Source organism: Hippocampus guttulatus, chromosome 1, assembly GCF_054856545.1.
Source record: "Hippocampus guttulatus isolate MCC_2025c chromosome 1, RoL_Hgut_1.0, whole genome shotgun sequence".
Taxonomy (NCBI): domain Eukaryota; kingdom Metazoa; phylum Chordata; class Actinopteri; order Syngnathiformes; family Syngnathidae; genus Hippocampus; species Hippocampus guttulatus.
Window position 1 is genome coordinate 12,824,871 of NC_141261.1, and position 12,065 is coordinate 12,836,935.

General features: G+C 44.4%; 2 protein-coding genes and 1 long non-coding RNA gene across 12 annotated transcripts in view; 2 read left to right on the top strand and 1 right to left on the bottom strand.

The window, feature by feature from the left end:
• The window catches only part of ubr4 (ubiquitin protein ligase E3 component n-recognin 4), a 42,637-nt gene extending 37,805 nt beyond the window's left edge, over positions 1 to 4,832 (top strand). For 6 of the 9 annotated variants that reach the window (XM_086110349.1, XM_086110351.1, XM_086110353.1 and 3 more), the window contains 10 exons: positions 44 to 143; positions 264 to 482; positions 575 to 688; positions 763 to 905; positions 1,004 to 1,129; positions 1,369 to 1,563; positions 2,301 to 2,552; positions 2,650 to 2,740; positions 2,873 to 3,035; positions 3,772 to 4,832. In XM_086110349.1, coding sequence (XP_085966475.1) covers positions 44 to 143; positions 264 to 482; positions 575 to 688; positions 763 to 905; positions 1,004 to 1,129; positions 1,369 to 1,563; positions 2,301 to 2,552; positions 2,650 to 2,740; positions 2,873 to 3,035; positions 3,772 to 3,836 — 1,468 coding nt within the window. In that variant the 3' untranslated portion in view covers positions 3,837 to 4,832. The remainder of the gene's footprint in view (positions 1 to 43; positions 144 to 263; positions 483 to 574; positions 689 to 762; positions 906 to 1,003; positions 1,130 to 1,368; positions 1,564 to 2,300; positions 2,553 to 2,649; positions 2,741 to 2,872; positions 3,036 to 3,771) is intronic. The other 3 variants (XM_086110352.1, XM_086110356.1, XM_086110358.1) reach the window with 1 other exon arrangement.
• Positions 4,833 to 5,309: 477 nt separating this feature from the next.
• Positions 5,310 to 11,675, top strand: LOC147210428 (transcription factor HES-5-like). The gene is made up of 3 exons (XM_086110359.1): positions 5,310 to 5,512; positions 10,248 to 10,672; positions 10,781 to 11,675. Exons 2-3 carry the CDS (start codon positions 10,574 to 10,576, stop codon positions 11,192 to 11,194), a joined length of 513 nt encoding a protein of 170 aa, XP_085966485.1. The 5' UTR covers positions 5,310 to 5,512; positions 10,248 to 10,573; the 3' UTR covers positions 11,195 to 11,675.
• LOC147210429 (uncharacterized) lies at positions 5,722 to 8,555 on the bottom strand. 2 transcript variants are annotated; one of them, XR_015100858.1, is made up of 3 exons: positions 8,490 to 8,555; positions 7,226 to 7,360; positions 5,722 to 6,304 (listed from the first exon to the last, which is right to left on the bottom strand). It is a non-coding gene; the product is annotated as an uncharacterized LOC147210429 (long non-coding RNA). The 2 variants fall into 2 exon arrangements; XR_015100857.1 differs by lacking the exon at positions 8,490 to 8,555 and having other exon boundaries at positions 7,226 to 8,328.
• Positions 11,676 to 12,065: the final 390 nt, after the last annotated feature.

Consider the following 12,065-nt stretch of genomic DNA (forward strand, 5'->3'; position numbering starts at 1 on the left):
AATTAGCTCTACTGACTAAAGTTTCATCATTTTCTCTTGTCAGTCTGGATGCTGACATCTGGAAGAAGTTCCTCTCTCGACCTGCGCTACCCTTCATTCTAAGATTGCTCCGTGGTTTGGCTACCCAGCATCCCCCCACGCAGGTAATAAATGCTCTCATGAAATGTCGCACATTACACTAAATACCATTTAATAATCAAATCAAGATTAAGACCATGAATTGGAAAAGGAAAAAAAAACATTTGATTTTTGTTCTGTCCCAGGTGCTGATAGGCACTGATTCAATTACCAACCTGCACAAGCTGGAGCAGGTCTCCAGCGACGAAGGGATTGGTACGCTTGCAGAGAACCTTCTGGAAGCATTGAGGGAGCACAGTGACGTGAATCTGAAGATAGAAGCGGCGCGCAGGGAGACCAGAGCTGAGAAGAAGCGTATGGCCATGGCGATGAGACAGAAGGCTCTCGGAACACTGGGCATGACGGTACACACATTTTCATGTGACCTTTTTTTTTCTTTTTAAACACTGCTGTCACCAGCAAATTTGACTACTGCATGTGTGCATTCGTCTTTCAGACCAACGAGAAGGGTCAGGTGGTGACCAAGACTTCACTGTTGAAACAAATGGAGGAGCTGATAGAGGAGCCAGGCTTGACTTGCTGCATCTGTAGAGAAGGTTACAAATTCCAGGTACAGCAAGGCGCACATCGTTATTGATGTTTCACTGAGGTACAACAACGTAACAGGCACAATTTTGATTCCAGCCCACCAAGGTCCTGGGTATTTACACTTTCACAAAGCGGGTATCACTAGAGGAATTTGAGAACAAGCCTCGCAAGCAGCAGGGCTACAGCACTGTGTCGCACTTTAACATTGTCCACTACGACTGCCATCTGGCCGCTGTCAGGTAGCATCATTTTTGCTTTTTCAAAAAGAAATTCTCGGTTTAGGTCGTTGTTTTTTGTTTTTTTTTTTAATTCCTAATTTTTGCAATCTCTATTGCAGGCTGGCCCGTGGGCGAGAAGAATGGGAAAGCGCCGCTCTCCAGAACGCCAACACCAAGTGCAATGGACTGCTCCCGGTTTGGGGGCCACACGTGCCAGAATCTGCGTTTGCTACATGCTTAGCACGGTAAAAACATGCATTAGCTTATGAACAGCTTAAAATGTCCTCCCGCGATGGGTATATTTCTAATACCCGGTGAGAAAGCATGTCTGCCATCTCTCCCATTACTAGTCCCAATATCTCAATTTGTCTTTTTTGAGCTTCTACCACCGCAAAAATATGCTAAATAAATGTGATTGGAAATTACAGCATTGATGGCTGATTTTATCTTTTTTTTTTTTTTTTCTTCCCCTTGTGCCACACAGACACAATACATATCTGCAGGAATGCACAGGCCAGCGCGAGCCCACGTACCAACTCAACATCCACGACACCAAACTGCTGTTCCTTCGCTTTGCTACCGAACAATCATTCAGCGTGGACACAGGAGGAGGCGGCCGAGAGAGCAACATCCATCTCATCCCCTACATCATCCACACTGTGCTCTATGTGCTCAACACGTATGTACTGCGAGAGAAGATAAAGTTCTACACTTTGCCATCCTGGCTGTCACAGCTCATGAAATGGTAGTCTTGGATTTTACAGTGAGACGTGACCAAAGCTGCAAATGTGCTGGGTTTGTGTTAACAGGCTAAAGCTAACTGTATGAAAATTCCCCTTATTTTCTGTTCAGCACACACTATTTGGGTAATTTTCTAGGTCAAATAAAAACGGTGTAACCACCAGATGTAGTGCAGGGTAAATTTCAACAAAAAATGTAAACTATAGTACTCTGAAAGCGGGTGGGGGGAAGTTTCTGAGGTTAAAAAATTATATATGTACTTCTGTAAAAAAAAATCCCCAGGGTAAAAGAAGACTAGCCAAAAATGGTGTAAATTACAATGGAACTACTGTTAACATTCCCAAAAGTTCCACAAGAAAAAGTCAAACTACAGTTCTTGAAAAGACAAAAGGTTGCAGGGGTTAAAAGAAATTCTACTCCAAAAATACCCAACGCTGTGCAGGTTATACCGTATATTCACAACCATACGTTATTAAAAGGTGTAGTGTCAGTTACGTGTGCCATTTCTGTATTTAACACATCCACAAGACGCATTGTTATTATTGGACGCAGGCATGCTAAAACGTATCTATCGGTTGAGCACCATTTCAAGTTTCTCTATAAGACACGGACAAAACTTTACACCAAAGCCTGCTGCTCATCCAATATATTGGCATCCCTTTCCTCACCCTGCAGGACACGGGCTACTTCCCGAGAGGAGAAGAACCTGCAGGGTTTCCAGGAGCAGCCGTGTGAGAAATGGGTGGAGAGCTCGTACGAGGTAGAAGGGCCGCACTACTACACTGTCCTGGCCATGCACATCATGCCGCCCGAACGCTGGAAGACCTCGCGGATTTACTTCCTCCGGAGACTCTTGGTCAACGCACACGCCCGCAAGGTGTCGGCGAGCAGCGCCAACAAGTATGGGCCGATTGTGATCGCCTATGTGTAGGGGTTATTATTTTTATTTTTTTTTTTTAAAGCACTTGTGAGATGAAATTAGGTCCCAGTCGTCGTCTTGACTGTCCTTCCTTCCCTTCCTCAGACTGACAGATAAAGTACCAAAGGAGTATGCAGTCTATCGCTCGCCCCTTCTCTTCTGGGGCCTGGTGGATCTTGTCTATGACATGTTCAGGGTAATGTCCAAAAACTTCAAGAGTTGATTTTGTTCCATGACCAGGCTTGTAACTCAAATGGTTCATTTCTCAAATCAACTTTCCTAATTGAAATGAATGGAAATGCCTTTTCTCCGCCTTTTGCCCCCGCAGAAAGTTCCCACCAGCAACACGGAGGGCGGCTGGTCCTTCTCGCTTGCAGAATACGTGCGTCACAATGACATGCCCATCTACGAGGCCTCGGAGCGCGTGCTCAGGGCTTTCCAGGATGAACTCATGCCCGCCGAATCCTTGGCAGAGTTCTTTGATGTTGTAGGTCAGTATTACACACAAGCACACAGACAACAGAGAGAGCTGATTATTAAAGTAGAATGATGTAACAACCTCATTTGGATTGGCACCAAATATTTGGAGTCATTTGGCATATCAATAACGACATGTTCAAGGGAAAACCAAATGGAAAAAGCCTCATGTCAAAAAGATGGACCAAAATTTTAACAAAATTTTATATTTGACTTTAGAACCACTCAACACACTTTCAAAAGGTAAACCAAATTGACATTATTTGATCAAGACATTATGTCAAGTGATTCTCAAAGTACAGTGGTACATGGGCTGACCCTAGTGGTACGCCAAGAATAACTGATTGAAGTGTTCAAACTGTGCACCTTGTTCTTTCGGTTACACTTTTTTAAGATTGTATTAAACTTAAGTACAATATATTGTCATGTAATCATTTAGAACTGTTTGTTTAAAAAAATTGGTGCACTTTTTCACATATGTGCAATTCGTATTGTGCGTCAAGTTCCGGCGTCTTCCTTGCGAATAAAACCTCTGCCACATTTTCAGTGAGGACTTACCATCAGCCTACTATGCGACTGCATTGTATTTTCAGGCCATTGAGGTGGTATAGTATTTGGAGGTTTTTCAGGGAGTACTTGGTGGACAACATTTCAGAACCACTCATCTTAAAACATGACAACAATTGCTTCCTCTATGGAGAAGAGATGGTTAAAAAACTGACAGCGTTCCTATGTGTTGACATGTTTCAGGTCTCCTCTCCGAAATCCCAGATCCAGATCTCTTCCTGCAGGATTTGTTGAACTCTTTGCCCTGACGGGTAGCGTGATCCACCCGCGCACCAATTCCCAATCCAAACTGCATCGCAACTCCATTTGGGACATCCACCAAATAAACACATCCTCTTTGTGCACAGTGTATCCGCCATTGCTTCGCCCCTCGTCCCCGCCCACCCAGTGACATCTTCAATTGAACCTTAAGCGGAATCGATGTGAAATCTTCTAATACACTATCGCGTGTTGAGCACACAACTAATTCCACACAAAGCAAACGCAGATGACGAGGCGCTGCGATATCCCGGCGGTTGGAGATGGGTCCCACGACACCATGAGAGCGGCATTAGATTTTAACTTGTTTTGCTTTTCGTTTTCCTATTTAAGGTTTTGGTCAGCGTGTTTAAAACGGCGGAGAATGCTTCACATGCTCGTGATCTAACTTGTCCTCCTTTGGTCGTCGTGTATGGTTCTAACTGGAATTTGAGTGAAAGACGGCATTTTTCTTTAGTGTGTATGAGCAAGGTTTGTTTTATCAATTTGGCAAGCAACAGCAAGAAGAAGTATTGATGCGTCAGTTTTATTTTCATCCTTGACACAATGCCTTGGTCACGTTAACCTTTTGTCAAGAGTTCATCCGTTGCAGTGATATTTTAGGTCTCCTGTTGCAATACATAATAAAGCAGATGTACGTTTATATCCCTAAACAATTTTTGGGGGGTTTGTTTGTTTTCACTTCAAGGGTTTTTGCATAGGATTTTTTTTTTTAATGAGTGCTCCAATGAAAGTTACCCCCCCCCCCCCTCACACACACACACAAAATAGTGGCCAGAGAGCTGCTCTTTGTGGTCAGCAAGATGCAGCCAAGTTTTGCGGTCACCAACCTTGAGTAAAAGTAGTGGCGTTTGCCAGCTGAATGCATGGTGTGGACTTGACTCACTTTATTGTTCATTCGCCCGCTGCTACGGTTGTTCAAATGTTGCTGAATGTCTGCTTTTTGAATTAGCCCTATGATTAATAAAGTTGATATATGGTTACGACGACTTGTTTGCCTTTCTTTGTGAACTCTTACTTTTGTCATGACAGTAAAGGGTGTCCCCCGCCCACTGCCCGGAGACAGCTGGGATAGGCTCTAAGCACGCTCTGAACACTTGTGAGGATAAGAGTGGATCGGACAATGGATGGATGGGAACACTTACAACAAGCAGCGGTTTGCCAAACAATACAAAACTATTGAGCAGCGGTGCCCAATACGGCGTTCGCGATCGACCGGTAGCTCGCAGACTGTTTTCAAGTCGATCGCGAGGGATGTGGAGGTGAAAAAGCAACAACCCATTTGTCGGTGAGCGTGTTATCAACGATATATTTTTCTATATTATATATTTTTATAATAATATATTATATTTCCTAGCTGTATCACGTTCACAAAAAGTATTTTAAAGAATTAAATTTAAAAAGCAGGTCACCTTTAATCTAGGTTGCCGCGTGACCTGTATCACCGGAAGTTGTTAGCGGTTAGCCGTCTGCAATTGCAGCTTGTCATCAGAGCCGTTGCGACATATTATTCCTATTCAGAGTTTGTTTAATGTACAATTCACCGAGGGCAACGAATGGGAATCTGGAGGGCCGAGGAAACTTTTTTTATACGGTACACGTTAGTTACGATAGTTAATCGGCTGCAAAAGTGCGTCCCATGGCTCCGCGTCTGGTCTTGACGAAGGTAGGCAGTGATTTCATTTTCACAAACTCAATTTCAAAAGCTGTTACTCACTGTGGATCCGTGTTCAATGCGTGCGTGTCCTGTAACGGGTCGGTCGCGCTCGGTTGGTTGATCGAAAAGTATAGATCTTCGGTCAAAAAATGTGGAGCACCTCCGCCATAGAGGGTCAAACAACTAGCATCGGAGTCATCGTGCTAAACTCATTCGAGTACCTACCACTACGTTTATTTCAAATTTCATGGTAATTTCAAGAAACATAACAGGAGCACAATACAAAACAACAAACAAAATAATATGCAACAGCATGAACAAGTGTCCTTTTTACAAAGGAATATGGCTTTTTCCTCACAGCAAACCTCGACAATGTGGTCTTTTTGAGAGCACTTTCAAGGAATATTAAGGCTTGTGGTGTATAACAAACAAACAAGGCCCACTTTTGGACCACTCAATCATTTTGGAGGTAAACATCCAAATAACAAAAGTTGGAAAAAAAAAAGCTTCAACATGAGCTTGTAACGAAACCCGATGTTAAAGAGTCCCATCGGTCACTGGCAGCACAGCGGGGTGACGTCATCGGCGGGCGAGGGGAACGCGCGCAGGGCCTCCCTGGACGATTTAGTGTAGCCGTTGTGAAAGATGAGGGCTTTCTTCACCGCGAAGAAGGACACCGTCCTGTCCCACGCATCCGAGCCTGTGCCGGACATGCCCGCGCTGAGTTGCCTCTGCAGGGCCGAGTGCATCCTCGATGCTTTGTCTGTGCACTTCCTCTCCATCAGCATCACCTTGCACAGACTGAGGATGCGGATGGGGGTGGACAAATATAGTATATCTCGTGAAATAAGCCCGGACCGTCTATGACAATGCTCCATATAACATTCCAATTCTACTTGAACCAGGAAATTCAATTGGTTGATCATATATCAAACGCCTAAAGGTGTCCTTCAGCTCCTTGTCGGAACAAGTTGTCCAAAAACTACTGAAACGCTGAAAATTTGGCGTTTAAAAGTTCAGCCGAGGTCAAATTACGTTCACTGAACAAAGGTTACAGCGCGTTTTACATTCATCCAGATATTTCACCCAAAAGCCCAGTCATCGCAATTTGAGGCCTCCTGCATCATCTCTTAAAACTTGTGACAACATGAACTTGATTGTCATGCGAAAAGCATTGCGCCGGTTGGCTGTCATTTCGCAACTTCTGTCCTTTTAGCCATCTGGTTGGAGCAATATCCGAAACAGGAGGAAGTTGCCCCTAAAACTGTAAAACATGAAATAGACCATTTTTTTTAACTCATCTGCCTCAGTTTGAGCTGGGAAAAGCCCCTGCTTTCTTCCTCATCCATTCCAAACCATCGCAATCAGTCAGGGGCGGGCCAGGCATCTGAGGCTGCTTATTTGATATATTTATTTCATTTGCGAGTCAAACTGGGCTTGTTTCGGTCAACCAATCAGAAAATGGAAAACTGCAGCCCTCCTCAGGTGAATGTGAAGTCTGATGAAGGAAATTGATAAAACGGTCCCATTTGTAGTAGACTTGAAACTACATTTCAAGAGCTTCTGATTTTTGAAGGCCCTGGGCAGATTATTTTCACATGGCAACACATTGGGTCTCAAATCTGATTGGATGGAATGGATTGTTGAGGGGAAAAAAATTATGCAATTTTGTGGAACAAATATGACTTTAAGAAAAACAGACTTAAACGCGTCAACGCTTACGTTGTGTGTTGCTCAATCATGCCGGCGTCCACGTTGTTGTCCAGGCTCGTGTCGGTTTAGAGAAGATTTGCCATGACAGCCGCACCGAGGTCCCTTTTTTATACCCTCTGCCGTCGACTTAATGCGGCCCCGGTTCTCACGGTGTTCGGCCAATCACAAAGTAGCGTCACGACAATGCAACATGGGAATAAATTAGTTGGATTCATTACATACAAAGGCTTCAATCTAAGCAAACAGGTGCGAGGCCACCCCCTCCAATCCAGCCTGCCTTACTGGCCCCTTGTCACCCTTTGCTGATGTGCGGTTGAGAATGCAGACGCAAGCGTCTTCCCCACTATGTCAAAAGAAACCACTTGACCAAAATACGAATCAATCAAAAGCCGACGTAGCGGCAAACTTTTTTTAATAGAGCCCTCAAATTTGATGGCGTGGCTGTACTTAATAAAGTGTCCAGTTATGGAACTTCATCACCCCAGAAAGATCAGCCTTTTTGCTCAGCTATTATGTTGGTACCTTTGGAACACTAGATATGCTCAAAATCATACATTTAATTATCAAAAAACAAAAAAAAGAATCTATCTATCTATCTATCTATCTATCTATATATACTATATACTAAACTTTCAATTTAACAAGAGAGGAAAAAGTGCATGTTTGGTGAACCTAATTGCATAATTCCCCTCAGTCACAAAATCAATTTAAAAATAGACTAGTGCTTGCTAAAATATGTTTTTCCTTTTTGTCTGTGTAAATTCTGCCTTACCTAGGTCATGGTCATCTGCAAAGGTTAAATCAAAGCAATTGGACTGTTGTTTGTTGAACTGAACTGAATGTTTTTTATTTTTGGTCCTCCAAAAAGTTAAAAATTTGCATTCAATGTACTCTGCAGGCCTTATTTTTCCACTTTCTTTCAGTCAAAATACAGAACATGTGAATTGTTTCTAATAATTATTTTGACAATTAAAACACAAAGGGGCTCACAATGACCCTCATTGGTAAGAAAAAGAAACAACAGCATGATTAAAACGGGTCAGTTTGATCCGCAGCATAACAGAAGCTTAAAATATTGCTGTGACTTTTTGTCACCTCGAGCCGTCAGGAAAAATACAACAAAATATCGCCAGACATACATGTTGAACACACACGCACACACACACACACACACACACACACACACACACACACACACGGAGCGTGTGCGTTTCAGTCTGTATTTCAGCCGCCAGTTCACACGGTGAGCATCTCCCAAACTGACAATAGCTACCATGAGTCCAGATGGTGTGCCTGGAAGCCTTGTTGACAAGCCCGTGGTCCTCTCCATGTGTGTGTGTGTGTGAGAGGGGAGTGTGCATGGGCGGGGGGGCGGGGGTTCACTCAATATCTCTGTTGAATAGGGCACACTTCCTTTGTTCGGGCGGCCTCAGTGTCATTAACACTGCAGTGTGGGAAGCTCGGGAGCACCTCATCTCCCACGTTCAGTCCAAGGCAGGGGGGAGAAGCGTGTGACCGGGACGTGGCCAGCTGCAGTCTGTGTGTGCGCGCGTGGCCCGTGTGCGTGTTTATGTGTGTGTGTGCGCGTGCGTGTGTGTGTGTGTGTGTGTGTGCATCGTTATCAGGGATTCTCAAAACTTTTTGGGGTACAAATGAGAAGGTTTTCAGGAGACCCCTCTTTCATAATCCTAATGCCAATTAAATGTCATTATTATTGCACCATGTACCGTTAAATGTCATTAGTAATAAAAAAAAGTTTTGACAAAGTTTTCCATAAAACAAAACTCTTGTCATGTTACAATAAAAAAAAAAAAACATTTATTTCGGGGGAAAAAACTGTCATATTATGTACCATGTCTTATTTGTTCTGATTTTGTCAAAAGTTCAAATATTTGCAAGAACAAAGACGTTTGCCAGGCATAGGGCAGAAGAAGTGTGTCAGGCCGTGGGAACGCTGGAGCAGGCAGGAGTGCGTCCGATGTGTAAAGGAGTACTGGGAGTGTGTGCACACTTTGTGTGTGTGTGTGTGTGTGTGTGTGTGTGTGTGTGTGTGTGTGTGTGTGTGTGTGTGTGTGTGTGTGTGTCTACACGTTGACGTCTACTGTGAAGCACACACACACACACACACACACACACACACACACAGAGTCACTCGCACGCAGTGCTTCAAAGGGACCCACTGACACATTTAAGTCTGTGTGCACTGCACTCACGCAAATTTGGTGTTGATGTCCGCCAACAAATGGCGGCAAATATGACATTTGCTCAATGCTGTAGTTTGTGCATTTCAATCTGCAATTACTGTACCCCCAAAATCATCAGCAAAGAATGAAATTGTACCACGGATACATTTCTTCCTCCCTTTGTACAATGGCTATAATTAAAATTGAAATCAAGATAGGTCACTTCTGGTGGCCAAATGGGTATCTGCAGATTAAAAATGAAACCGAACATGTGTGCTAAAAGGCAGAAAACAACTAAAGAAATTCAAAACGTGCGTAGAGATGATTACCGAAAAGTCCGACATTTGCGAGTGTCAAGCAAATCAAGTCACCGAATCAATGCCGTCTTACTTGCAGTATTGGATCCTTGTAAAGAGATCGTTCGGATTCAAAAGACGAATCATGTCAAGCAGTGATATTATTGGCCCGTTTTCTCTATCGCGTCTGTATTGATAACCAATTCAAGTCCCGAGTCTACAAGTGACAAATCCAAAGCAAATTTCTTGTCATCGAAACGGAACCTTTTTTTTTTTTAACCGTCAAGTGACATCTCAAAGATTTGATCGAGGCTCTTATTTGAAAAATGATGAGTATTTTTTTTATAACGGCACTCAACAAATAGAAGAGCTATGTAAAAATAAATGGTAAAAAAACTTTGAGAACCACAGCCATATACCAATTATCCATATCTATGTAATAATTATGTCCAGATTTTTTTTCTTTTTTTTTTAAATGCACCACATGTGCACACTGTCAGATTCACTTTGTGTGTGATTACATCACGGGAGTGTGGCGTGCTTCCCTCGCAGGGTCACCACTTTCCCATATCAACACAAGCAATGGGTCAGTACCCCCCCCCCCCCCACCCCACCTCACCCCCTCTCCCCACACCCTCCTCCAGCGCCCCACCAGGGCTCTTTTCTCTCCCAGTCTATCCCTCCACCTGCTCCCCGGAGACACGCTCCATTGTCCCCGGGGCCATAAACACTTCATTGAGCATGTGGCGGCCCCTGCGTTCTTCGGAGCCCTTCCCGGCATTCCCATTGGCTCGGGAGAGTGTGAGAACCTCGGCCGAGCCCGAGACCCACACATTCATATGGAGATCGGCGCGTATAAATAAAGGAAGGAGGCGCGGATGAAGGCAGCTCACACTCGGAGAACGAGCGGACCCGCGAGCATGGCTCCTGCAGTTTATGGACCGAGTCACTTTTCCAAGGAGACTTCGGCTCACAAGGTAAAACCCGGTGGGCCCTCTGGAAATGAAGCGTGTGTTTCTGAAAAAGAAAAAAAAAAACCTTCAGCCATGCCAGTGGACTCAATTTTTCTGCTCTCTCTATTTCAGCTGAGAAAGCCGCTGGTGGAGAAACTGCGGCGAGACCGCATCAACACCAGCATCGAGCAGCTCAAGTCCCTGCTGGGCCCAGAGTTTCTCCGACAGCAGCCCGACTCCAAGCAGGAGAAGGCCGACATCCTGGAGATGGCCGTGTGCTACCTGAGGAGCTGGCAGCAGCAGCGGCGGCCCTCCTCCTCCTCCTCCAACGGTTATGCACACTGCGTTCAACAGGCCGTCAGCTTCTTGTCGCACTGCAAGGTCCAGAGCCCGGCCCAGAGGCGGCTGCTGGTACACTTCCAGGACCTGCAAGCGTCTAGCGGGAGCAACAGAGGTCCGCAAAGCACACCGTCACCCCCGGCCTCACCACTCAGCTCCGGGAAGTGTGCCGGCCACGCCGGCGCGGCCCTGTGGAGGCCCTGGTAGATGCCGAAAGGAGGACCGCAAGCCGCAAATTAAAGACCGATGAAGTCGAGTTCTTTTGGGTCACCGTGTGACCAGATAGCCGCCGTGTGGCAGTATTCCTTTGGGAGGATTTGATATGGGTCAGGTTTTACTGAACGACGCGTGGTCACCATGTGACCGTGTTTGTGCATGAACTGTGACATCGCACCTGATTCGGGTGCCGATTTATTCAAGAATTGTTTGTCTTTGATACTGTGTATTATTTAAGCGCCCTGCAATGCATCCTATGGATACACTCGCGCTGTAAGTCCGATTTTGATTGAACGCTTACTGTCACTCTGTGTAGCCTGATGTTTGACGCCACATTTTCATGGCAGTGTCAACGGTTATTGTTCAAAATGGACGTCAAGTGCTACTTTGAAAGCCTTTTGAAAAGGAACCATGTGTGCTTCCCTGAGAAGAAAATAAAGAAAAAGCTTCAGACGAAGTTTTGCAAATCCGACATATTCTTTATGTGTTTATTCCAGACAGTGTCATGGATTGGTGGCACATTTTGATCAAGAAAACACTGGAAATTGTATGAAAGCAGATTCCTGGGTATTTATTGGATTATGTTATGCATGGTATGAACGCTTCCCAAAATTTATTTTGCCAGGTCACATATTTTACATGAGAAAAAAAATGTCTCAGCACATCACGAAGCAAAAATGTCACAAAAGGTATTGAAATACTGATGATCTCGTCTCAAATTTACAATCTCGGTGTGGAAATCTGGGCCCGTTTAGTTGCACACAAAGCAATTATTCTCCTACACTGCAAAAAAAAAAGTTATTACATTATTTGGCATAAATATTTATTTTCAGACAAATATCTCATGGTTGCACATGACACA